The following is a 27,287-nucleotide window of genomic DNA, read 5'->3' on the forward strand; positions in this document are numbered from 1 at the left end:
ACGGTTCAAATCAAACAAGCATGAATGTTGCAAGAAGTTCACGGATGAGTTCAGGTAGGTTCTTTGGGTAAAAGAAATCCCTACAAGAGGACTGGTGTGAGAGCAGATAAGGTGGAGACGGAGTGCCGTGGTGTTTTTGATGAGCTTGTTTTTGTTAAGCGGAGTCCTGGACAGTGAGAAGATGTCAAATGATCAGAGGACGAATGTGCTGCTGCAGCTTTTACAGTATAAAATGCTGTAAAAAGAAGACTTCCAAAAAAAATCTTAAAATCATAGCATGTCTAAAAACGTCTATACATAAATTGCATAAAACTTAACAGAAACACTTATTTGTCATGCATTTTTCATACAATTACACATTTTTATGCAGAAGTTATTCCAATGTCACATTTTTCTTCAATGCGCTACCAGTTCACATACTGAATTTAATGAAATAAGGTGTAACAATGAGTTGTTTGAAATTCAGATTACATACTGTGGCATCAAACCTTTAAAATTCAAATGCTTCTGTTTTTTTTACATCTGCTGTGTCTGATCTCTGCTTCTGGAAGAGAGAAGTAATTATGTGGTTGTGTGATCAATTCTGCATCATCAGTTTTCATCAATAGATTCAGTCGCTTAAGAGAGAAAAAAAGGATGGCAACAAAGAACTTCTTTGGTGTTTTCAATATAAATTTAAAAAGCAAACTGCTGAGGTGGAAGTCCTTGATTTAGTTCCTTGACCTTCGATGCTTGTCCTTATCGCTCTCGCTTCATTTTGATTACTTATGTTCAAATGAATTCAGTTTAGGTTACATAGGTAGCACTTTATTACAAAGAAAGCAAATTTAAGTTCAAATTAATCAATTTAATTTTAGTACAGTCAAATCAGTTCAACCAAATTCACGATTACATTTCACACTCGACAACAAATAAAAACTTTCCTACGCTCCCCTTGATCTCCAACAATATCTGAATGCTACTGGACCTCAGCAATCCTCTTTTGAGTCTGCAGCACATTTTTAGTCGATGGCTATCAGAATATTCTGTGGGTTCCTCACATAGCAACACCAGCATGACGAGGCTTGTATTGAAGTTTTGTTGCAGTCACGGTTTCTAATTTAGTATTTTGGGATACCAAGAAGGTAGTCTGGTAAAACCCAGCCCCTTGTTGTAACACTTTGCTACATACAGAAGGTCTGAGCTCTCAGCAACTGAGGAGTGGACTGTGTTGAGGTTTTAAATTTTACCCAATTGTTAATGTTTGGTGGTGACTTGTGTAAAGTGCCATTTCGACGCTATGAAGCTTGTCGGAAATCGCCAGCACTGTAAACAACCATCCTCCACTGCGAAGGCAGAAGTGTCAAGACAAACGAGGCGGCTGCTAGTGTTAATTCAATATTTGGAGGCATGGCCGACACCGACTAAATGGCTTCATTCACCTCCACTGCTGTCATTGCTAAAAGTACAGGCAGACTACAATTCTAAAGCAGTTCAGAAGATCAGTCATCTTTCACAACTTCTCTTTCTGTTCGCTGATCGGCCCGGTTGAAATTCTATTCCACGAATTCAAGTCAATAGGAGGCCGCCCAGACTGACCTGCAAGCAAGAGCTGAATCGAGCTAAATATCGTAGGAAGGCAGTGGCTTAACAGACATCAATAAGCTGGATTTTGCTGTTTTCAACAATCTCTTTTAAGTCCAAAGCACCTTAACCAACAATATGGTGGAAACAGAAGAAGGACTTCAGTAAAATGGAGTATACTCACGTTGCATAATTAAAAAGGACTCTTAATCATTCTACAACCTTATAAAACACTGTTTATACCATACGCTCTGCGGTCTGTTTATGCCCAAGCAGTTTGAAGGATTTACAATCCTGTGAAAAACAAAACACAGTGAAATAAACAAACAATAGTCAAATTGTTCATCCTAAGCTAATCTCTGCCGAGTCACATCTCTTACATGAACAATTCTGGTAAGACAATCTCTGGTAGACAATGAGTTGCATGATGAAAAAGGAAGTGTAGCCTATGCACTGTTGTCCAGTGTTATTTCAGCCTACAGCCAATACTGAATCCAGTATTAAGCAATAAATATACTCCAACTCTGATATGATACTGCCAGACCATATCATGCCTGTGACATTCAAATTAGCCTATTTGATGAAACCAACAAAATGTGGACACGGGACTCCACTGCAGTGGATTTTAAAGGCCATTATAGGAACTCAAAAACGTTTCCACAGTCAACATTCTAATACCTGAAAGTAACAGAATAACATTAACCTGCTTTGGCCATTTTAAATGTTATAAAGGCAATATTACAACAACATGCCAATAGTACACTACAATTTCTTGGATTTTGTTTTTGTCAATCGTAATATTTTATGTTATTGTCATAAAAAAAACTCCTTTGAAAATGTAAGAGCTTTCAGCGACATTGTAAAAATTCATTGCATTTGTTAAAAATAAAACACTAATGGCAGCTTTCAGTGCTGTTTGGTCAGTGTAAATATAATGAAGTGCATAGCATACTCATCAACTTCATTCATTCAAGGATATGAGCTCTTCAGCACTCGCTCTTTGACTAAGGTTGTAAGGGTCAATTTGAGGTTCTTGTTCTATTTAAATTCAAAAATACTTTATGTATGTAATAATGTTAATATAATCCAGTATTAAGCAATAAATATACTCCAACTCTGATATGATACTGCCAGACCATATCATGGCTGTGACATTCAAATTAGCCTATTTGATGAATAGGCTAATTTGGGTAATTTGGGTAACTGGGTAATATATCTTTATATTATTATATAAAGATATATTACCCAGTTGCCTAAATGTTTGAATTCATAATTTAAGGTATGAATAACTATTATTTAAATAACTACTGTGAAGTGCATTTGGTTGCTAGATCAGTGTGCAATAATTCAGGAAGAGAACAGCGGTCATCTAAGCTACACTTAAAAAATTGTATGCTATTGGCTCATAAAATTTATTTTGAAAAGTTATGCGATTAGTTTCATTACTTATAAAATTGCCAGAATTGTATCTTTATTTACTGTTAACACATTACAGCTTCTTTTTTTAACTAGAAGAATCACAACAGGACCAGTCCTGACATCAGTAGTTGGTCAACAATCATCGTTTCACCATCTCTGCCTCACGCAGCCTGTAGAACTAGCGTGCATTGAGTCACTTGAAGCCATCTGTGCTAACCCTGTAACAACATTACTATCATGTTTGCAAACAGGGGGGCGATTGAACAGGAGGCTTTGGATGCCTTTGGTCTCTCATTTCTCTCGGTCAAACACCTCTTTAAAGGGTGAGCATTGTGCCAGCCATTTTGAGCTGTGCAGAGCTAAAACAGGGGGAATTGATGTCTAGCCTGCTGACAAAGCGAAGACTGCCAGTAACTTCTCCGTTCCAAAAGGCAAGGCTCCAGCCAGCGCAAGCCCAGCATCCTCACACAAAACGACTGTTTGAATCTGGCTGCGGCAGAGAGGCTTTAACAGACTGGCCACGGAGACAGGACCTGCTGAACGTCTGATAAGTCTCATTTCAAACAGGATGGCAGTCTCCTCAGTTTTGATTACAGGAATTATAAATATCATCAACAGGCTCAGTTGTGAAGCTGCTCTAAATTAATACGTTGTGGCTATCCAAACAATGACGACAGTCTAACTTAGGGATGATTCAATGATGCCCTCAAGTGGCCCAAGCGCAGCAGCTGCATCAGATACAGCAGAGAGCGGAGGCCTATGAGATTGCCTTTGTGTCAAGCTTTGAATTAAGACTGCCCTCAATTCAGAATACATGGCTGGGAATATTCATTATCATAACCTGCTGCCTGTATCTTACTGTGTGCCAGATGAAGGGTGGAGAACAGGAGGTGGCATTCCCTGCTTTTGATAGAAAGTATATCAGCAGATAGCCTGCTTTAAAGTTTAGCTTGTTAAAGTCAAGAGACTATGTGGAGTGAATAAAGGCCACTAACATACGCTGTCTGGCTACTTCACGAGGTACACCTATTCAATTGATACTTCACAGCAATGGCAATTAGTCCAAACGCAAGATAGTTCCTTAATGTATTTAGGTAACTAGATGTGATGAAGACAACTAACTAAACCTCAGAAAGAGCAAGAATGTCACTTTGAAGGCGGCATGTTTGTTAGTGCCAGAGAGGCTGGTATAATCTACTGAGGGTTTCATCCAGGAATGGTTTGAAAAGGGACATTTTGTTTTCAGATGATCCAAAGCCAATAGTAGCTCAAAAAGACATCTCTAAAAAGACAAAGTGTTGTACCAGCACAAGCATTGCCTGGTCTGACAAGTTTTGATTATACAGTCAGAATTTGATATAAAAAAACATGAATGAAAGTTTATATCTATATCGTTTCAGAGGGCTGCCTTTGGTGTACAGTACTTACATTGACACACATTAAGTCCCTTAGTACCAAATGAACATCAGGTAAATGCTCCGTCAATGTCTTTGCTAACCATGTCCATTCCTTTATGACCGTCTCGTGTTCATCTTGAGTATAGAACACCATAATTATCAAATAACTTAAAACTGGTTTCTTGAACACGTCAATAGGGTTAGCATGATTAATCTTTAGGTTACTCCAATGACCTCAACAATGCAACAGAGCACCTTCGAGAGGTATCAAATGAGAAATGATCACAGATAAGCAGCTATCGTGACAATACGGAGCAGAATATCTGAGGAACATTTCCGTCACCGCGTTGATCTACGCCACCAAGAACGGCTCTTAAACCAAACTGGTACAAGATAACTAATGAAGTGGCTATTGAGTGTAACTCTGCAATATGTATTTCATGGCTTTAGCGTGTTTCACTAATGTGTCCCATATGAAAAGGTCCCTTGCTTAATTATCTGGTAACATGGCTGCTTGTGCATCTGTGGTACAAAGTAACTGCTTTAATCCCTGAGTTGGTTAGCGTTACATCTCAAAAAACATGAGATGTAACGCTACATCAGCATCTAGCTGGGAAAGCTAGATGCTGAACGCCAATTACCTTGACAGGTACTCAGCTACATTCATGTGGTTTTTTCACTCACCACTTTAAGAGTCTGTCACAATGAGGCACATTCACACATTCTGACAGCATTTCATAACTTCCACACAGCTTTTTTCCATCTTACACACAGTGAAATAAATGGTTGGACGAGGTGAAGCAGGGCCTAAATCACTGCACTACCAAATGGAAGGCAAGTGCTGAACTTGTGATACACTATATGGACCCTAAGACATTTAAAAACCAACCTGGACTGTTTGAAATAATGTTGTGTGAAGATGTCATCAGCAGTTTGTACTTTATCTAAACCAGACTAACGTTACAGTGAAGTTAAAAGTGAGAAACTGCAACATTTAGTTTGTTCATTTTCCCCGAACAGCTGGCACTGTCATTTTACAAAATAAATCCCCAGAACTGAGAGACTGTAAGAGTGAGTGATCAGGACAGTGAAGATGACTTGTCTGTTTCTGGGGAGATAAGAAGATATCTGTGTGAGCCAGAATACAACACAGGATATTGGCTGATGGGAGAAAAACAAGAAAACAGAGCACAGAAAAAAATGGGCACTGCTTGTGTGTGAAACTCTCATAGTGAGAGAGAGAGCCCCATCAACCTGCTAGCTCAGATGTGATAGCCATATATCACTGCCATCAAATCTTCACTGCAGTTGTTGTCACGAATGGGACTTGCCAAGAACACAACTCCATCGTCTTTCCGGCAGGGAGAGGGGATGCTTTATCGTCAGTTTGTATTATGAAGAGTTTCCTGCACTCATAAATTCCGCTAGTTTAATGAACTTTTATGACAGAAGAAAAAAAGTCAAAACATTTAAAAGTCTCTCTCGGCTACTGGAATAAGGTGACAGCTGTACTCATCAAGATGGCTATATCTGTAGAAAGAAAAAGTTCTGCAGACATTTCTGTTGGATACCAGTTGCTGTCAAATCAAATGGAGAATTCTGGATGTAACTGGATCAGGATCTCAGTCAATTGTAACAATAAAAAATCCTGTTTCAGAAAGAGGTGAGACACATAATAGGAGGATTTTTTTTTTCATCGCCTACCCATCCATTTTCTACACCTGGTTGTTCTTGTAGAGTGATAGTGATGCCAGTACTTTTTTCCAGCAGTCACTGGGAGAGTGGTGGAGTGCACCCTGGACAGGCCACCAGTCCGTTACCCAGCAACATTAAGACACAAGAAAAACAACCGTGCACGCCCACTCTCATGCTTAAGGACCATTTTAGAGAGATCAATTAACTGAACAGCCGTCTTTTCGGACTGTCCAGGAGGAGTGAATGCTGCAAGTCAACAACTTGATGCAATTTGCTGAGTTTCCTTAGACAGAAAACTTTTTTGAAACTAATTTGAATAGTGAACCAAACGTAGTGCACTGTTAGATAAGTAGGAGCAAATGGAATGCATGTATGACTTTGTTTTGGTAAAGTGCCTCAAGATGATGCGGTGTGAGTTGACATTATGTAACTAAACTGAAGTGTATGTGTGATTACGCCAAAGAGACCCCACACACATACACAGGGGGGGGGGGGAAGCAAACTACATGCAGAGAAACCTCAGGCAAGGATTCGTACTCAGGACCGTCTTGTTGCTCTTCTTGTTCCAATGTGCAGCCCTGATTTTCTGATCATTTCTTTCCTACATATCTTTGTCACTCACCACTCATCCCTTGGACATATTTTTCCACACTGTTAGATTTAGGTAGTGTGACATTTTATATTGGTTGATTAGCAACATTAGTCAAAAAATGACACTAATTTCTTTATGTTTATATATTTAAAAAAAATACTGATACCAAGAACTTTATTTGATGTTGAAGTGAAAAGAAAACAACAGAAAGATGATAAAAGCAAGCGGTCACAGAAAAGCAAGTGCATAACACGGTGGATAAGTAATACTTATTGAATGTTACAGTGGCTCTCACAGAAAATGAACAGACAGAGTTCTAAAATCATACAGCAGTTTCCATTTAACATGCGCTTTTGTCTCTTGACATCAAATAAATACTGACTAAGCAGAAAGCTGGAGCTTTTCACAAGTGTTTTCTCCTGACAAGTGACATCCTGGCAACACAATTACGAGAACCACTTTTTTTTTTTTTTCCTCACAAACTTTCCTTTGACTCTTTTTAAAAAACACATTAAGGTCTCTGCTGAAAGACAGAAGAAAGATCTGTGGCAGCTACACAAGCCCAGAAGCTAAAACCTGACAAATCCATATCCCATTGACATTTCTAGTCAGAACAATTTGACCTGAAACTCTAAAGGAGTTTTTTTTTTTTTTTTTTTTTCTAGAGTGCTGAGCCCCAACTGGTGTCCAACCCTCTCTTCTCCCAGACGTCTTAAAACTCCCACCCACCCATTGCTATCACATTGATTGAGTCCATTGAAGGTCTAGTACTGACTAAATGGTGCAGTCTCCTTCAACTCATGGTACCCCTGGTGGTTTGGCTCTGTAAAGAAACAGAGAGGTCAGTTAGGGCAAAGAAGTACCACAAATCCATCTCTTCTGCATGTGCCAGAAATGTTAAAGAAATACTACAGGCTGCTTTCTGTTTTACACAAAAAGGCAACGGAGTTAAAAAAAAAAAAAAAGAGAAAAGAAATAATAATAAAGAAACCATTCATTTTGAGTAAACTGTTTACAGTTTGAGCTGCTCTCACCTCCGTTTAATCTCCTTACACAACAATATGAAAAGCAGCATGTAAGCAGCAGTAGCATTCTGGGGATTACTAAATGATTTTCTGTACGTCCCAGATGATGAAAATGAAAATAGACGCTAAAAGTATACGTTTGAGTGTATAGATAAGTGTTGTGGTACCCAGGCTCATATTTTCTTCCATTAGGGGCTTCTTCTCACTGCAGTTCACCACTCTTCCCTGAGCCGCTCCCAGAATAGTCATGATGTCCACCAAGTTGAGCTTTCCTTCCTCCTTGGCCTCCTCTATTTCTTCAGCGAGCTCCATCGCTGCTTCTTCGCGTTCCTCCATTTCTTCTTGCGTCAGCATTGCGTTCAAGCCCTGCCCGGCTGTTGTGTTGCCCACTTGTGGCGGCGGAAGGGAGCACAAAGCTCTTACCTGCCCGTAGGATTTCAGGTGAGCTACGTTGGCACGCAAAAACAGCAAGAGGACGTTGAGGTCATTCAGTGGGCAGCCTAGTCGTTGGCGGTTGATGAGATCCAGGGCTGGGAGGACCTCATACACAGAGATGAAGCTAGTGTCCCAAACAAAGAGTCGAATAATGCTAAAAAGCACGATGGGTCCCAGCAGGAGGTAGATTGCTCCGTTGACCACACTTATCACCTGAAAGACCAGCTGCCCAATCATCTTGCACTGAACCAGTTCAGGAATCCAGTTCTGATCCCGCAGCATGCCTGTACGAACAAAGCAGTTAAACTCATCCTGCAGTAAGGCCGAAAGGTGGAAGTAGGCAAGATACAGGCAGGCAGAGGTTATAAAGGTCAGGAGGAGGAAGCCCCGCAAAAACAGCATGCTGACGAGGAAGTACGAATTTTGCTTGCACTGCATGTATCTCTCCAGAAGGGGGTACTCAAAGTATCTCTTCCGCTTGGCTCTGGAAATAGACAAGAAGAAGAGAGTCAGGAAGACGTTGCTTTTCACACAGCAACATGTTTTCTCAACCGCCATCATAGTCCTCAAGATGCCGCTCTATTGATAGGCTACATGTTACTGGATTGGACATCACATGACTATCGTGTGACACACATCATGAGGCAGGAATATCGACGGTCGATAAAAAGACTAAATCAAGCAAAGAGTCTGAGAAAGGGATGTTTTTGTATTAATTGTAAACACTACGACTACCAGATAACAAGGTCCAAGTGTATCACATTTCAAAGTTGAGTAAAAAAATTTAACTGAAGAAAAAAGTAGCAAGGACGTGGCAATTAGGTGAGTGATGCCAGCTTAACTAGGACAACCTTAACATGTGCATGCTGACACTAAATATTTAATACAAACTATGTCTCCCACAGCGACAATTGTGTCAAATTAAATTCATAGTCCAATATAAAAGAGAAATGTGTTTAGTCTTCTCTTGCATCTTGGCAGAACTGATGGAAACCAGACTATTTATAAATTTATATGATGGGAGAATACATATTTTATGTATCAAAAAGTGGCCAAGAATATCAAGGTATTCCAGTTGGGAGAATACATATTATTATATTTGATATCAACAGCTTCTCTGCAGTATTTTTTGGTCTTTTTTTATTGTGTCAGTATGTTTTTCTACCGCTCCAATAAAAATACAATTTTCTGGAATCATTAGGACTCCAGAGGGGCGAATGAATACCCAGGAGGTTGGGCAAGTCACCATAAGCAAGACTACAGACTATATAGAATTTGACAGGCCAATATAAAATAACAAATGTTAGTGCCATGAGCAGAGCTGGAGAAGTCTTACCTTTGAAGCTCGGCCTGAAATGTGAGCGGGTTTTTTGTATTCTGCCGCATATCCAGAATGCTTTGGGCCAGTCGGACTGATCGGTTGTAAGACTTGTCAAGTTCATCTATTATGAAGAGCAGGTCTGAACCCAGTGTGGGCGTGACAAGCTGGCGCCAGATGAGAGCCGGCAGGTACATCAGGATGGCCATGGCCAACAGAGAGTAAGGAAACATCTGAAACGACGACGAGAGAAAGATGACAGAAATGGGCCAAGGAAACAATAAAGAGGGCAGGAACAAGTTCAAACAAACTAGAACTTGAACTTTCTGTTGCGTTTTGCAAATGAGGTCCTCATTAAAAATGTATGGTGACATTTTCAGCTGAAGTTTTTAGCAAGAAAAAAGAAAAGAAAAAGGTTTCGGTGTATTACTGTTCGCAGCCTATCAGTCGAGGTAAGTGGGTGAAGCAAGTCAAGGGAACCCAGTCAAACGCTTTCCACTCACTTTGTGCACCCAGAGCGAGCGCTCCTCAAAGTTCCCGTCGCCGTCAAACTCGTGATGCATGAGAGAATCCCAGCAGTACGTGTCGACATAGTCGGCCTGCTTAACTGTGAAATTGCTGGGAGGGAAGCAGCTGATTTGAGGCCCTGCGAAACAAACAAATCAGAGCTGTAATTTGAGCTGCAAACGTGAGGAACAGCTCTACAACTTTCACTTGATGATGCCGTATCGGAGCGCCTGCGAGCCGTCCCCCTGCACTCCAAATCTCCACATAAAAACTGACAGATAACAGCGCTGGAGGTTCATTACCGAACGCAGAGATCTGAGCTTGTTTTTTGCCCTTTTCCCTTCAGTGATACAGATTTTCAGCAGAGAAATCACGCTTCCAAATGGCAACCTGACATTTAAAAACCCTGGATGACTCCTTTCTAAGTTTGTTGCCTCTGCAGCCTTATATTTAGTCCACCTAGACATTACCACAATGTGGTTCAACCACTTGAATCCATTCTACACCAATCTGTCATTTACCATGGCTGCTCCACCCTCTAACAGTAGGCTGAAACTGGTGGGGCACACCCTTGGTGTGTCCCACCAGTTTCAAAGTGATGGGAGAGACTTTTTTTTTTTTTTTTTTTTTTTTTTTTTTTTAGCCTCGCCTTTTGTTGCCCAGCTCTGGAAGTAAAAACCAGCCACTAATTTACTGAGAGGGTGTGATTCGTGCTACAAGCCAACCTTATTATAGATCACAGCTACATGTTTCCATATGCTCTTATCATATGTGTGTGTTCTTAGTCAGCTAAAACTAAATCCACTTTACTTATGGGGATGTGTGTAGTTAAGATGGTGTTTCATAATTTTTAAACTTGAAACCTGATTCAAACCTTTTTTCTTTTTTTTTTAGCTCAACACAAAAGTGAAACAGACAATAACAGTTGTGGTAGAACATGTTAGGATTTTTTTTACATGTTTTTTTGGAAAGCAAGCTAAATTCAGGACCATTTATGGCTTTTCACAAACTTTTACGAAAGTTGTCTTTTCTGTGAGGCAAAGGCTTGTAAATGTCATCCACAAATGGTTGGAAAGAAAAACTCTTGTGGGTGGTGTGAGCACCTCGCATACAGAGACGGCTTTAAGTTCTCAGCATGGCTGTCTACGATTCCCAGTCTCGGGACCTTTCCTGCACATCTTCCCCTGTCCTTCCCTTAACCTTTCCTGTGTCATTGCTGTGAATTAAGGCCACAAGAGATCAATATTTGTGTTGCCACCATGATTTCCTTACAATGTATTTCAAATATTTTATTTATAAACCAAACATCTCGAAATCTGTTCAGATTTATCTACAGCTGAGCAGACTACTACAGACTGCTGCATCCCATAATATGCAGGGTTGGTATTTAAAGGCTCTATTTCAGGGTTTCTTAAGTTAACTCTGATCCTCAGGGCCTGCTGCCCTGCATTAGGTGCTTCACCTATGCCACATACCTGACTTAAATGAATGGAGAATTTTTGCGTGCTTCGGAAGCATTCGGTGGCGTGCTGATGAGGGTTATGCAATCATTTGCATCAGTTATGCTGTAACAGGAAAAAGCTCCGAAACACAAAGGACCGCGGTTCCCCTGAGGGCCAGGGTTCAGAAGCACTGCCTTAAGGCACGGATCCGGCGTGCTGGAGAATGCTGAATCGGTTTGCAGGGTTTTTACCCAGAAGTCTCTGTGTAGACGTGGGATCAGACACTCCTCTGGTGTCACCTCATCTCATGAGCGATCCTTGTTTGTGAAACCCACTCAGAAAACACATCAATAAAGAATTTGTTGTAAGAGTATCTCTGAAATAAAAGTAAGGCAAAGCCAAAGGAAAAAAAAGATAGACATTTAATGAGTGCTTTGTTGTTGATTTTTCTTTGCTTCCCTTTTCTGCCAAAGGTTTTACATCTACTACTCCTATGGCAATTATCAATGTTCTGGAGTTGTTTTAAGGTGGCTGACAGCTCTGATCTTTGCCCCTACTCGACTAGCTGCTAGATTCAGCATCTCAATCTACATCAAGGCAGATGATGCATAACAGCTACATTGCCGTCTGATTGTGAAGAGAAATTTTGAACGAGCTTTCAAACGGTTGCAAAAAATGGAAAGGGAATGCAAATTAGACGTGTTTTAATCTACTGATTTGGAGCAAAGCGTAATTTCATCAGATGTTGACGCTACGCATGGCTGCGACAAACAGGAAGCAGAGGTTGCAAACTAGCATGGGGTGCACATCTCAGAGAAATGGGGAGGTGTTTTCAGGATTGTGTTACTATTGGACCAGTTGTGGCTGTCCTGTCTTGTCAACAGTTTGTGAAGTCATGTGCTGTCCGGAGACATTCGGAAAGAAATTCAATTATAACGCAGTAAAACAATGGAAAGAGCTGATCAGTCACGCTAGGTAAAAGTTTGCTACTATTACCTAGCATGACTTATTTGGCAGCTATGCTTCCATCTCTCCTTTAGTGCTTTTAGCTATTTTTTTGGAAAAGCGAAAAACCAACTTGAGCAAGTATAAAATCTTTTTTGCGAAGTTCTCTCAAGTTTTGCTGTTTACACCAACCATTTCTAATGCAACACTTCAAAATACGAATAAAAAAAAGTTAAGTGAAACATGGCTATGTACTGGTGGAGTACATGTGTGACAACAACAAAAAAGTGTATAAAAAAAACCCAAACATGGAAGATTTAAATATAAAGATGTACATATACTGTAACTACAGTACATAGAATGAATTTTGAATGACTAAAACAAGTAAACAGAGCAATTAATTTTTGCAATAAGGTCTGGAGTTTGCATGGACGATCAATGTGCAATGGTGGAATTACAGCAGTTTTTGTGTCCAAGGTGCAAATCCGTGTCCAAGGTGCAAATCTCGCGAAAGTGTGTCGTCGTTCACTCAGACAGCCATCAGATCAGCTCGATTCAAATTCATCTAATTTCTGCAGTGACATCTATCACCTGAACCCGCTGAACACGTGGGTTATGAGAGGAGACGTCAGCCATTGTCTCAAATGTCAACCTGACTATCGAGCCTTGGCGAAACCGCGACGAACACGAGGAGAAACGCTGATCAGGTCCTTGCACCCGTCCTCAGCTTGCTGCGCGTTGTTTGTCTTTGTAGAGCAGACGTCCTGCGCTTGCAGACACGGTTCTGTGCACTTGTAATACATGCAGGAGCATCTGTTTCCACGTGCTCGGCTTTCACCAGTAATTAAATACCATAATGCTGCCACACGGATGGCATAACCCTGCAAGTGTTACCCCGACGACACTCTCCTTGCACACGGTTGCTAGGTGATTCATGTGTAAAACTCTCCAAAAACGAAAGGCAGGAGTTAACGTTATTAACCCTCAAGGAAGTAAACCAACAACGCCGCCTCGAAGGGAATCATTTTCCTTTTCTTTTTTTTTTTTTTTGCTTGTGACTGCATGGGCAGACACGAGTTACCAGATCAGCCTGGGCAAAAAAAAAAAAAAAAAAAAATTGATACACAAATAACCACTTTTTAGTGTAAATCTTGGAAAATCCTTCAACTTCTGCCTATTTGGCGACGGAGCAGAAGCTTGTGCCTCCATCTCCCAATCCCCAATTAACGTTGGCAGATTCCCGCCACATTTGTGCCTTGAACAAGATTTCTTGGCTGAGAGTGCAGGTGCAAGTAAACCCGACTTCTCTGCGGCAGAGCAATCAAGCACTGTTGTGAAATTGTCAAGTCTAGCAAACCAGGCAGCCAGGATCCATGAGATGGGCCCGACACTCCAGCCCCCCGCCCCCACCCGCTGCTGGTTGATCAACATATCCCCTCATTTGACTCAAATAGAGAGGAGCCGCCACACAAGAACTTTGCCTTGTAATTACAGTTTGCCCGTCTCAGTAAACGCAACTCTCAATCATCCCCTGTGGTAATTAGCATCAGGAGCATCAGTGCTGATTGCAGGCCAGCTCTGAAGGGAAGACATTCTGTTCAAAGTCATGAGAGTCAGTCTCCTCACTCTCTCCCTCCTTTTAGCATGACTCTATACACCCTGGTCGTGAGATTTTCCATTCTATATATACGTATATATATATATATATATATATATATATATATATATATATATATATATATTTTCTTTCAGATTGGCTGAAAACCTTTTAGATGACAAATGAAACGGCAGAAAAATCAATCAACTCCCCAGTGGAGTTTCTCTTTCAGCAACTTTGTTTGGCTGCTGCGTCGCTGCTGCGGCCATTTGCAGGAGAGAAATTGTCATTTAACTTACTTCTGAAAATAAAATTTAAAAAAACGCATTCAGATTAACTGCTGCAGCAGAGATCATTGCGGTTTTAGTTTGTGCCAAAGCCCAGTAGCAAGCGTAGCAATGCTGCTACATTTGGAAAGCTCATACAAATGAGACGCCATAAGGCCGTGAGTCCAAATTCCGAGTTACGTTTCAGTTTCATGGACTTTAACTCTGTTGATTTGAAACAATTTTGAGCCGAGCTAATTGGAACACATCAATCATTTGTATCTTTATTCCGATATTCCTGAAATGTTTGACTATAAATATTGGAATATTTATTCCAATATTCCTGAAACGTTGACATGCAACGTTTCATGTCAAACGTTGCATGAAACGTTTGACAACGTCATGCATGAACCCATTCAAATTAACTCTCCCTTCATATAAGCTGTAATACCAGGCTGTTTATATATACATATATATATATATATATATATATATATATATATATATATATATATATTATTTACCCAATTCTGTGAGCAAAAGGACAGGACAGAATTCAACAAATTAATAAGCTGTTAAAGGCCAGGGTGAAAATCCTGTACAATTTATGTATAAATATATATTTTTTTCATACATAAAATATAATAACTGAAAAAGGACTAATTTGCGTGGGAGCTACGCTGAACTGTGATCATGAATTTATTATTCTGCTCTGGGCTGAATGGATTTAGAAGTAGTTCTCATTGAGGGTGAACTGGCACAAGGCTGTACAGGACAAGCACAACATAATTAATATGCAGAAAATTTTAATATTGCTTTAAAAGAGCAAAAAAAAAACAAAAAAACCCCCAAAACACCAAACAAAACAAAATCACCACTGTGGAACACAAAGCCAAGCTCTTATTGCAGGGTATGATAAAGGGCAAAAGCAAATGGAAAACAAAGCAAATGTGCTGCCACTGTGTTTTTAAAAAAAACAACCAAAAAGAAAAAAAAAAACAGCTTAGAGGCAGAACTGCTCACCCAGGGAGATCTCGCGGGCGAAGGCCATGCAAACCAGCATTAGTGGGAGGCCCACAGACACATACTTGATGACCTTGTCCAGAGGAAGCTCCAGTTCCAGGTGGTTGATCCTGTATATCCCAGAGCTGTCCTGCAGCAGGGCATCTGATAACATGGCCTTGGCCGCTGCCTGGGCGATTGACATTCTGGATACCTACCCGGTGATAACAGAGCCGCTTATTTTTCAGGACAGTAAAGGAGGAGAGGGAGCTTCAGCTGTGCATAAAAAAGAAAATAATAATAATAATAAAAAAGTCCTGCTCGTGATCTTCAACAAGTCACTCCCACTGCGTCGTTAGTTATTAACAAAGTGGGATACAATAACACGGAAATGTCATTGGGTCTCTTAGGCTTTTTTAAAAAAAAAGAAGGAAAGAAAAACAATAAAAAAAAGTTTCAACAACTAATGAAACCTTTAAGTTCCTTACTTTTAGTTTTCCAGTCTTTTCCCCCCTGATATCCGTTGTTTGCGGAGCCAAACAGTCCCTCTTCAGGCCCGTGTGGAGTTGGAAAGCTCCTTAAGTATTCAGGGAGTGCCTTGGTAAATGAGGGGTTGGATCTGGGCTGGACCGGGCCGAGCCGGGTCTGGCTCTAATTACAGAGTGGACATCTGGGAGCGTACATGTGCCCAGATGGCACTGACAGCAGCAGACCTCCAGTACTCAACAGTGGGCCTTGAAGCAGCCTATGTGTGTGGGCGTGTGTGTGTGTGTGTGTGTGTGTGTGTGTGTGTGTGTGTGTGTGTGTGTGTGTGTTTGTGGCTCTGCTGTAGTTGGGCTGTGAAGCATGCTGGCTGTGGCCCACTTCAAACAAGTGAACCTTCGCCAGTGGCTTTTCCAGCCTCTGTCATTCTGATTCTATTTTTTCCTGCACTTCAGCCTCTGAGCCACTGCTGAGACGCTGCGGCGTACAGGCAGGCATGTTTCTGACTGCATGCATTAAGAGAGAATCAAACACGGAGCGCGCATTCTGTTCGAGGGGATCTGACGTACAGGGAACACTGGTGACTGAAAAGATACTTTATGCTAACATGTCAGTGCTGCTGAAGGGCTGGAGCAGTTTCTTTCCAAAACTCTAGGGGAAAAAAGAAAACAAGTTTTAAGATCATCATTTCATGGCAGCTCTTCTGATTATGTGCTCTCTCAGACTGGAGAAAATGTTCAACTGGAGTTAACTCCGATTCCTAGCTTCTTTGAATTTAGGAGATACTGTATATTTTTAATAGGCTGCGGAAACGGTTACAAAATAGTACAAAAATGAAAGCGACTCTGTGTTGGCAGACAGTAGTTTCTTACCTGTTCATTCGATTGGACAGGGGAAGTTGCTGCAAGTTGTTTCCTGTTTACACTGCTTACTACATTTCATTAAACTGTTTTGAACATAATTTGTATAGGCAGTGTACAGTATATATCACACACATTCTCCCTGGTAGTCCAGCTTCTTCCCACAGTAACAAAATGCATGTTAGGATGATTAGTATCTGTAAATTGCGGTTCAGAGAGAATGTGAATCTGGTTTTGTGTCTAACACAAACCCAGTTAAGGCTACCAATGGCTCAACTGTTCAAACTTCATTCCAGTTTCACCTTTGGATAGTCTGTCTATTCTTTGGCAGAAACAAGCCATGGAGCCCATCGTGTAATAATGTTTAATTTGTGGATAGAGTAACTTTTAACTGCGTAAATTATGTTTACTTTGTTTTACAGGAGTTTCCCTACTTATTAAGCTACAGGTAGTCTAGATGCTAACGTTCCTGCATCCTGAAACAGCAACAACAATAAATAATTTATATTGTTTAGGGCCGTTATTATTTACTTCCTAATTCAGTCAAATACTAACAAAGCTTTACTTCCTCAAAAGAAAGTTCTGTCTTTTGAATTGTGAAATAATATTTGGAATACATGTCAACTGGTCTAAACTAGTTGTAATTCCTTTAGGGCTAATTTGGTCAAAAATATCTCTGCAATGCAACACTTGGTCTTTAAGCACACAGGTTCACACTGAACTGTGCATTGTTGCGTCTTTTATTGGTCATTGGCTCTATTTCTAGTTAACTCTGTTTTTACATTTAAAAACAGGCGACTATGGCTGTATTGTAGAGCAGTAGTAGTGGTAGAGCAATCGGAAGGTTGTAGGTTCGATTCCAGCTTCCTCCTGCCACGTCGATGTGCCTCTGGGCAAGGCACTTAATCCTAAATTGCCTACCAATCTTCATATTAGTGTATAAATGTGTGAGCGTTTGTGATTGTGAATGTGACTCTAGTGTAAAGCGCTTTGAGTGGTCAAAATGACTATTTACTTTTTAATCAGTAGTTTACTTGACTGAGCATTTGAATTCGTTCATTTGTGGTATTCTGTATTGGAGAGAAGTATCTGTGTTTATTCTGAACATGCGCAGTGTCTCGCTGTTCACAGAACACCAGCGCTGGACTTATGTCTACATATTTCATTTTAAAACATAAGCTTTATCAGAGTTGTATTTAAATAGAATAAGTGAGACTGAACTATTCGGATTGTTTTTCTGGTGCGCCGACCTGATAATTTTGGTCTAAATTATTAGTTTTACTAATAATTGTCCTAAGCAATTATTTATAGTTATTCATAGCCAAACCTAGACTCTTATTGTGGCACAACATATATCATATATTTATACTCATTCTTTTTATCTACGGACTACTAAGGAACTCTATCAAAGCCCGGCATCCCAAAGTCAACACAATTAAACCAAAAATAAATTCATTCATGCTTTTCTTCAAGGGGATTTTTACCAAAATACACTTCAGATGCATCAGTAACATTAACACTGTGACCAGTTTAAAAATGCTGCTGTTATGCTTTTATGTTACAAAAGCTGATTTTAAAATTCTCATTGATTGCCTACTAATTACTCTCGAGGTAAACTGTTTGTATTAATAAAGGCAAACTCTGGCGACTACCAAAAATACTTTTTGGTTTTAAGTACGGTGGTAGAATGCATGTGTGATGTTAAACATGAGCAAAGAATGCAGAAGCTAAATTTCAGAAAAGCTGCATTTTTAAAGCGGCGCCAGCTGACTGGATGAGTGGGTGTGTTCCTGTGTGTTAGATTACAGGTTTGAGGAAGAGCCAGTAGGTGGGAAGCTATATAAAGCATGTGACAAAGAGCTGAGGTAAGTAAGAGAGGTAAGGCAATGCACTGTGGGAAATTCAGACATAGGAAAAAGCAAGTAAACACCCAAAATTATGTTTTTTTTTTAAAATTATGTTGGGTTTTTTTTGGTTCTTTTCTTTATACCAGGTCTGTAAAATTAACCTAAGAACAGACAAATTACTTATTCAAGAAAAGTCTACATTTTCCACTTGTTCCAGTGAAATCTTGGGCTGCTGTTTTTTTTTTTATTATTATTTTAACTCTTAAAACCCGACACCTTTGGCACAGTTGACATGGTGCAAGAAATGTGTCATTCAAGGTTAGACCCTACAATGGACTCGCGTCTTACCCAGGCAGTATCTCACCTCTTGCTCAGTGACCGCTGGAGATAAGAACCATTTTTATGATGTGGACGCCAGGAAACGTAGCGATTGATACGGCAAGGGCTAAAAAACAAACAGACCATGTATTGTCATTCAACTGCTGGCTGCATGTCAGTCCAGATCATCAGGCTTCCACCACCAAGGTGTAATGTTGTACAAGGTGATATTGTTTATGAACTTTATTTGGTTTTCTCTATGTCGTTCAGATCCAACATTATAAACAAAACCTAAACAATGTTTTCTGGAGAGTGAACAGGCTTTCATTGTGCAACCCTGCCAAACAAGCTAGGCTTTTCAGTTGCGTCTTGTCACACTGTTTTAAATTTAACATGCCATCTAAAATTTTTTGATAGCGCGTCCGAGTTTGTGCCCTTTGTTTTTCTTTTCCCTGTAATGTAAAGAAGCTCTTTTCAACCAATCCAAGCGTCGACGTCTCATGCCGTTGCCGTGTTCGACACTTGTGTGCATTTCTTCCGCAAATAGAAAGCATCAGGAAATGCAAATGAGTACGTCAGATTTACATGTTTTAATTATTAAAACTGATCTATTGAAACACAATAGATTTTGACAACAAAGTGTACAAATGAAATAGAAATATTCCCCTAGTTGCTCTGGAAGATCCATTAAAAAAGGCGATCAAGAAAAGAATATTAATGAGCAAAGTATTTCACAATGAACTATCAGAACATTCAATACAGCATGAGTTTTTCTGCGTGGTTTTTTTCCGTGTTAAACATTTTCACATTAGAAATGACTGATCACGTTTGTGTTCTGGACAAAAGAATTTCATGTGATTCCCAGTTTTCTCAAAACGCCTTCTCTGTTTTGCTTGTTTGTTTTTTTGTTGTTTTTTTTTTTTGCTAAAAATGTCTCTCAGCTCTGAAGTTTCCAGCTGTCACTGTGGGATTTCTGCTGTTACAATAAGTCCGTGGTGACGCGATGATTCCAGCAAGGTAATAAAAAATACACAGGCCGTTATTTCTGGATTCGAGTACATATGTACATGGCGGCCACTTCTTTTGAGTCAGAAACTGTCACCTTTGCTCAAGTTACTCTGTGAGGGCACATTCGCAGGCAGACACACAAATAGAAGTGAATAAATATGCAAACCTCCCAACATCAGGATGCAAACAGAGGGAAAAATCCAATTTACATACTGTATGAGCAGTCAGTATACACTGGTGTACAACAACTATTTGTCTTTTTTCCTCCCCCCCGGTGTGTGTGTTTTTCGTTTTTTTTTTTTTTTGGCTCACAGAAGAAGAAACTATAAACCGAGCGAGTTTTAAAACGTCATGCTGAAAATGCGGATTTGCTGCAGCGTCGATTCAGGGGTCATGCCTGTGAGGAAGAGACTCTGTTCGACCTGAGAACCTCGGAGTCATTTTTAAACGCGCGAGCCGTGTCCCAGCGGTGGGAGCTCCCTTCGAGCTCACTTCTGCGGGTGTTTTGGAACGCAAAACACAAAGCCTCCCTCCTTCCTGTCGACCTTTTCCTCCTCCACCCCGCCCCTGTTTCAGAAAATAAGATGACACATTTTGCTGCTAAACTTCCTGTTGGTAAAAACAAGATTAAGAGAAAAAAAACAAACATTCTACAGACTTCTTTTTTTTTCTTTTTTTTAGGAACTTCAGGTGCCAAAATATTACATTCAGTTTAATATCTGTCCCCACAAATCATCAAAAATTCTTCCTGTGCAGATTTTAAGATTTTTGATGCATGGAAACTCCTCACACTTTTCGTTGTTCTGTGCAGCTTTCTCTCTCTCTTTTTTTTTTTTCAAAATGTCCCAGAATGTATTAAACAGGGATTGTTTCTTTTCCACAACTAACCCAAGCTGTGAAGTCCAAAAATGTGCTACCAACCAAACATCCCAGCGGCTCGCTGAATGATGACGTACAATGATGAAGATGCAACAACACAAATTTGTCAGTGAGCTAAACTTTGTTGTCTACAAACAGGACATTTTGCCTGCGGTGGAGATGCAATGTGGCCTTAAAGAAGCAGGAGTTGTTTGGCATTAGAGCCAGGCCGTCGTGGTGTGAAAGGGTCTCACATTAAGCTGACAGCTGGGGGTCAAAGTTCACGCTGCCCTCTCCCTCTTCCTGTCCGACTACTCCAGCTCGTCTCCTGCATCCATGCTGAGCTCTCTCCGTCCCCCTCCCCTGCCGGACAGTTGCCTTCCTCTGTCGTGTTCCTCCTCTCCTTCTTCCTCCTCCTCTTCTTCTTCTTCTTCGTCCATGCCTTCCTCTTCCTCCTCCTCCTCCTCGTCCTCGTCGTCCTCCGTGCCGTCCATGGAGTCGTCGGCCCCCAGCATGGCCTGCTGCATGGCCAGGGTGGCGGAGTCTGAGGACAGCGACTGGAGGCCGTCCATGCTGAGCGGGTCTGTGGCACAGGGCAGCGGAGTTAGTCTGGGCACGGAACAGCTAGCCACACAGTTACTGTAAAAAGAAAAACGCTTACATATTTTATTATGCTGTTCCTGCAGTTTCCTGCAAGTTATTGTAATGAGATGTCCAAGAACATGCTGGGCCGAAAAAAGTTTTCCTTTTTTGGGCTACAAGAGCGTAGAGCAATAAGGATTAACATAAAGGGTATAGGAAGTATAAAAAGAATGATCATTTTTATAATAATTTTAATTATAATGGTATAATTTTATAAAAATAACTAATGCTGTAATTATATATTAATGATAATAATAATACAATTCTAAAATGTTAATAGCATAAAAAATGTAAGCCATTGTGAGAACAGCTAAAAGAAATATTAACAGTGATAATGAGCATTATCATTATTGTTATTCTATTTTATTGTACATAAGATTATCACAGCTGAAGTAATCAATGTTATTTTTTAAGTAGTAGCAACACAAATATTTTTAGCAAATGAAAAAAAATAGATAAATGAATACCTATTTTTTGTTTGTTTGTTTCAGTAAATACCACAGAACTGTTGTATTTTTAAATCTGGGTCATCGTGATGTGAGAATCTAAAACCAGCCCAAATCTAATTGTCCAAACACGTAAAACACATGAAGAAGACACTCTAATCAGGTGCAAGACTAGATCAGGTCAGGAATGGAGCTAATGGGGAGTTAGTTTGCTTCCTTCCCTGCATTGTTCAGTCTCTACCTGCGTCACCTCAGGTGCCGAGATAACAGGGAATAAATTACAGGCAGCTTAAATCCATATTGCACTCTGGGGACAGTTCCTTTGTCTTTGTCGAGTTGCTCTCCGGAGACTTCCAGCTAGTTTTAAAAACACGCTCATCTGATTCCTGAGGGAAAAGTTCTCTCTCTTTTTAAATTTTATTTTATTTTTAAAAAAAAAAGATGACAAGCTTTGTCCTTGAAATAAACTCTCACTCAGGTCGCAAAAACCAGCCAACACCGCCATCTAGTGGCTAGAATGTACACACAATTTAAGTTCACATCTACCCATGACAAAAATGTGTTACAAAAACGTAACAAAAAACGCACCTGTTACGTTTTTTGTTTGTTTGTTTGTTCTGCAGAGCTTTTAATGAGTTTAGCTGAAATCAATGTCATCTTGCAAATGGAGAACTGCGATCAACAGCGACCTCTTGATAGTCTGGAAGGCTTGGTTTGTCTACCAGACAGTCAGACCCCAGTCATCTTGATGATGAAACATTTGTTACATCTTCAGCTGTGTCTTGCTTTCACACTGCACTGTGTCAAACAAAACAAAGTCTTTGAGCAACCTGCTTACCAGGTGTTTACCAGAATCACTGAAGTAGACGGCACGAAAACCTCCGAGGAAGACGCAGCCTCAGTCAGGATTTGACAATTTCAAATTTTATCACAACAGCATGTAAAATAATGTTAAAGACATGAAACAAAATGTGTGTCCATGCAAACATATCTGGCTGTGATTTGTGGATAAGATGTTGATTTTTGTGTGACTGCTGGCCTACTTTCTGAGTTGTTCACTGTCTGAGATCTGTGCGTCTGTAGTACTCCAGCCACGATAGAGTCTGGCCAAAAGCGCTGTGTGGGGCGGTGCTGGGACTTCATTTTCTTCGCTTTAGGAGCTGGGTCTGGATTACTGGCATCCAACATGGGCTGAAGAATACGGCGCCGGGCATTGATGAACCTTAAGAACCGAAAAATGGCAAAAGGATGACGGAAAACCTAACAGCGTGGATTGTAATGATCAGCAAACAAAAAACTATTGTAAAAACTATTCAATCATTCAAGCACACGAACCCCTTCTGATGACAATAATCTAAAGACATCGACTGCAATCAGTCTCTGAGATTTTGCTGGACACAAGTCTTCTTTATGACTTGAATTTCTGAGAACATCGAGGTTTGCAGAATAGTTCTCTTTACAACTACTGCATTGGCTCACCATGATATTTTTCATGCTAGCATCTTGCACCCTGGTGAGAGATGCTGAGTCATTTCTTGAGCCTGCACATGGTGGGAATCTATTGTTCTGGTGCTCAAGGCATGGACATGTGCTGCCTTGATCAATGCTTCGTTGCCGTCCTTCAGACCTACTCTCTTTGGCCATTGGTAGAATGTGGTCATACCAACCACTACAGCTGTCTGCCAGTGGTATAACCCATGTCGGGGCTTTGCCTCCAACAATATCTATCTACTGCATGTCATTGGAGAAAAATGTGTTTTGTCAGGGGAGACAAAACTGGGCTTTCCAGCAACAAACACTCCATGTGTGTCTAATATAAAACATTGTATACACACTGAAAAGCATCCTATGTCAAATGTTGAGGATGTCAGAGAACCACTGGTACTAGGAGTCTGTCCATGAAAGGCCACTGAGAATCTTGTGAGAGTAATGGTCAGATCCCTGTATGCTCCAACCTTACAGGACAATGAATTCACAGCAAACCTTCTCAGAAAGATCATACATAACAACAATTCCTTCTCTATGGTTATTGCTGATGTATCTGCCCCGTCGCATTGTGTTAATATTGACCTGGATGCTCCAAAGCAGTAAACCTCGCACACTCCAGTTGTTGCATGGTTCCTCGCAGCTGCTGCTTATAATTAGAATCGAAATAAAAGCTAACAAATGTTAAATTCTTTAATAATTCTTAAAGAGGGGGACCTGAGTTTTTCTTATTAAACAAGTTGTCATATTGTATCCCATGACCAACACAACCTGTATTTACAAGGTGTTTTATTGTGCCCTTTAGTTATCTATGTTTTATTTTTGTTTGTGTTTTGCAAAGATATGTTTAGTGGTAAAATACACCCAAAAACAGTAAAAGGAGCACCCCAAAAATTGGAAAACTATCAAGAAGGACAGTAGCAGGAACTGGCAAACAGTGAATAAAAACCCAGTGGTTTATATACTACGGTGGTGATTATCTGCTTTAAAACAGGTGAGTCTATTGACAACATGCTACAGGGAAGAATGAGGAAATAGCAACATAAAAAGAGAGGGAAAAAAGGAGCAATACTTTTAGATCCTACATTTTCCAGAATTATTTCTTATGTGGTAAAATTACCAATAGCTAATATCTACAAGGTATTCTGCAGATATTTGACATTTAGGGAAGTATTTAATTCCTGGTGCACATAACATATATGGCCAGCAGATGGCAGCAAAGCTATAGCAAAAATAATCTGTAGCTCAAGAGTCTATACTTTCAGGAGTTGCCCATGTGCCCAGTGCTGCCTCTCTGTATGAAGACTTTCACCCTGCAATGCAGATTTAATTAGGAGCCGATAGGGTTGCAGCAGCTTACCAGTTGTTCACTTGCAAGAGGGTGAGACTTGTTTGTGCAGCAATCTGCCTCTTCTCATCTTCTGTTGGGTATGGATGCTGGAAAAAGGAGGGAGGATGCACAATCTCAGTTTTTGTCCAGATTCGTGCTAGTGTTTTACTTCTTAATGAAGGTCGACTTCTGTTAAAACAAATAATTCTACTGCCCCGTCCATGTTTCATGCTTGACTATTCACTGCCAAGTTTCTTTGTACAGCACATTTCTGCAACGAGGCAGTTCCAAGGACTTTACACGATCCTCATCTCTTCTGATTCTACAGCAGCCACTTCAAAACAGTTCCTTTAAAAAAAAATGTTAAAAAAAGCTGATGGATGCTGATGTTAAAGCTCACCATGAGATGCTGGAAGAGCCAGGAACGCATGATGTTGGTGGCGTGTTTGGGCAGGACCCCTCTCTTGTTCTTTGACTTCTTGTCTTCACTGTCCAAAAGAGATGACAAGTCCACATTTACCTTTGCAAAAGGCAAGAAGGGAGGAGGGAGCATGAAGGGGGAAAAAAGGCAAAAAAAAAAAAAAAGGTTAGGCTTAGTTATTGTTGCCACGGAAACAAAGGGAGACTACCAATTACCTTTCCTTTTTTCAGCAGCAAGGGCAGAAACACCTTCTAAAGTGTCACCATGGTAACTGAATTTGAGTAATGATACTTAAAATATAAAAATGCAGAGAAGCCAACGAGTCTGTAGTCTGCTTGGTGTCTTACATTAAGAGTTAAGAGAGCCCAGGGTCAGGCCCCGAGTTTGAATTTCACAGCACGGTGCTGATTTAGTTTACTACTGGTAGGGAAGCAGAATGTGTTTGACTTGCTTTACTCAGTTGTTGACTAAAGCCTGTTGGAGAGAAATGATTATTCAGAAGGTTTTATCTGGAGTGTGAATGCAAGACAAAGAAACGGCCTTTGCTGGCAAAGACGTAAATATAGCGTAAATATGGATGGTGTGTGTTTCTGTGAGACTGAGCTTATTGTGGATGAAGCAAAATCACTTCATGCATTTAAATGTCTTAAGTGTTGATACCAAGATTTACAGTTGAAACCGCATGTTTACATCCAGTGTTTTAAAAAAACCCATAACCTTCTGCTCAGTTTCTGACTTTAACATGAAGTTTTTCCCATTTAGTTTGATTAGGGTGTTAAGGAAATAAATACGTCTTACCTAAGGTGAAACGCTGAGTCAATCAAGAACGAATCAAAATGCATTTTGATTATTATTTTATTACGAAATTAAGCAAAGAATATAACAATGACTCCCCTGGCTGGTCCAGGGAAATGAAGAAAAGATGAAGGTACATCGCTTTTAATATCCACCAGCCCTCTCTTCTGATTCTACATCTCCCATATTTTGCTCCCAAACATGGGAGCAAAAGGGAGTATCCCACCAGTTTCAGTTTACTTCACAACTCAGGTATTTGCACCTGCAGACTGTGACCCTGGATGGTTCAAACCTAGTTCAAAAATACCCTTTGTTATGTGTTCCCAGCGAGCTGCCTCCAACATGACGGGTGCTTTATAGCTAAAATTGATTGCTTGATTGAAATAAAACAAAGTTGGACATAACAAGGGTTACCAGAGTTATTTCTACATAACATTTTGTCCTCATTATGCCATTTATTTTGTGAAGTACATCAGTTCCTCCTGCAGGTAAGCATCCATACATCTCCCGTACTTCACGGTTGGGATGGTGTTCTCAGGTTGGACAAGCTTTCTCCCTCTTCCTCCCAATATAACAATGGTCATTACCTTAAACTTTAGTGTCATAAAACCACAGGACATGTCTACAAAAAGTGATGTCCTTGTAATCTAGTTTTTTTTTTATGTTGCTTCTTCCTCTCTGCATGACCTCTCAGCCCATCTCGGTGCAGAACTCATTTGACCATAGCACATGACACTCTTACCAGATTCAGCCTGATTCTACGGCTTATTTGTTTACTAAGGTAGAATTGGAGGTTGATCTTTCAATTTTCAGACACCTTAATACTTGCCCTCTGCTATTTTTTTCTTCCATTCTCAGTTTCTGCATTGTTTGGAATTTGTGCCGCTATTACCCTGCCACATGTGTTTGTTTATTTGTTATTTGGTTCTTTTTTTTTATCTCCCCAGAAGGAATGCCCATTCCATTACGGGCTGAAATATGCCTCTATTCCGCACAGAGTTCCTGGAGCTGTTGGTGCCTGAAACTTTATTAACCTGTCTGTTTTCCATCAGATTTACGCCACAACAGGCCTGATTCAAGCTTTTTCCTCCTAAAAATGACTCAGCACAATTTGGTGGTCAGGACGACTGAGGACAACTTTGGACTTAAAGCTTCATGGGATCAACCGATTTATTTTCATTATGATCAAATTGCAGGGTATGTAACTGGGTCACATATGAGCTGATCTGAACTGGATTTGGATCAAACTGGATTCTCCCTGTTTATAAAATGCCGTGTTGAACCTTAAGGCTGTTGGAGTTTTACGCCATGTTGATAAATTACACTGAACTGCACTGAATTAGTAATAAAACCCAGCATGCGTCCTAATAGTGTAAATTCTAGGCATTATGAATACTTACCATTTATTAGCAACCAGGATAAAATCCACGATAAATAAAAACTGAATTGGACTGATATCCGCCTTAGGAAGTGCGTAAAGTCCAAACTTAATCATTTATGTGCTCCGGCAGTACAGTGCATTACATAGGAACTTCGCTTATTACTAATGACTACAACTTCACGTCGCATTTATAGTCGCGACACAAAACAA

General features: G+C 40.3%; 2 protein-coding genes across 7 annotated transcripts in view; both read right to left on the minus strand.

The window, feature by feature from the left end:
• Positions 1 to 6,806: 6,806 nt before the first annotated feature.
• Positions 6,807 to 15,851, minus strand: LOC114153652 (pannexin-3). 4 transcript variants are annotated; one of them, XM_028032338.1, is made up of 6 exons: positions 15,692 to 15,800; positions 15,225 to 15,479; positions 9,948 to 10,090; positions 9,463 to 9,677; positions 7,859 to 8,610; positions 6,807 to 7,489 (listed from the first exon to the last, which is right to left on the minus strand). In XM_028032338.1, the coding sequence occupies exons 2-6, from the start codon at positions 15,406 to 15,408 to the stop codon at positions 7,431 to 7,433; spliced, it is 1,353 nt and encodes a 450-aa protein (XP_027888139.1). In that variant the 5' UTR covers positions 15,409 to 15,479; positions 15,692 to 15,800; the 3' UTR covers positions 6,807 to 7,430. The 4 variants fall into 4 exon arrangements, with proteins under 4 accessions (XP_027888139.1, XP_027888140.1, XP_027888138.1 ...); XM_028032339.1 differs by having other exon boundaries at positions 6,807 to 8,610; positions 15,290 to 15,417; positions 15,692 to 15,851; XM_028032337.1 differs by having other exon boundaries at positions 6,807 to 8,610; positions 15,225 to 15,417; positions 15,692 to 15,850.
• A 3,435-nt stretch (positions 15,852 to 19,286) lies between these two features.
• The window catches only part of pknox2 (pbx/knotted 1 homeobox 2), a 95,317-nt gene continuing 87,316 nt past the window's right edge, over positions 19,287 to 27,287 (minus strand). For all 3 annotated transcript variants that reach the window (XM_028032115.1, XM_028032113.1, XM_028032114.1), the window contains 4 exons: positions 24,881 to 25,000; positions 24,511 to 24,587; positions 22,709 to 22,887; positions 19,287 to 21,160 (listed from right to left, as the gene is read on the minus strand). In XM_028032115.1, coding sequence (XP_027887916.1) covers positions 20,889 to 21,160; positions 22,709 to 22,887; positions 24,511 to 24,587; positions 24,881 to 25,000 — 648 coding nt within the window. In that variant the 3' untranslated portion in view covers positions 19,287 to 20,888. The remainder of the gene's footprint in view (positions 21,161 to 22,708; positions 22,888 to 24,510; positions 24,588 to 24,880; positions 25,001 to 27,287) is intronic.

The sequence above is a fragment of the Xiphophorus couchianus genome, chromosome 11 (genome assembly GCF_001444195.1).
Source record: "Xiphophorus couchianus chromosome 11, X_couchianus-1.0, whole genome shotgun sequence".
Classification (NCBI taxonomy): Eukaryota; Metazoa; Chordata; class Actinopteri; order Cyprinodontiformes; family Poeciliidae; genus Xiphophorus; species Xiphophorus couchianus.

What these genes read in the sequence shown, in the direction of transcription:
- LOC114153652 (XM_028032337.1), bottom strand. Translation starts at nt 15,408, where the DNA reads ATGTCAATCGCCCAGGCAGCGGCCAAGGCCATGTTATCAGATGCCCTG. An exon ending in CGCCCGCGAGATCTCCCTGG is followed by an intron (nt 10,091 to 15,224) that starts GTGAGCAGTTCT and finishes TTTGTTTCGCAG; the next exon opens with GGCCTCAAATCAGCTGCTTC. An exon ending in TTTCAGGCCGAGCTTCAAAG is followed by an intron (nt 8,611 to 9,462) that starts GTAAGACTTCTC and finishes GTCTATTTCCAG; the next exon opens with AGCCAAGCGGAAGAGATACT.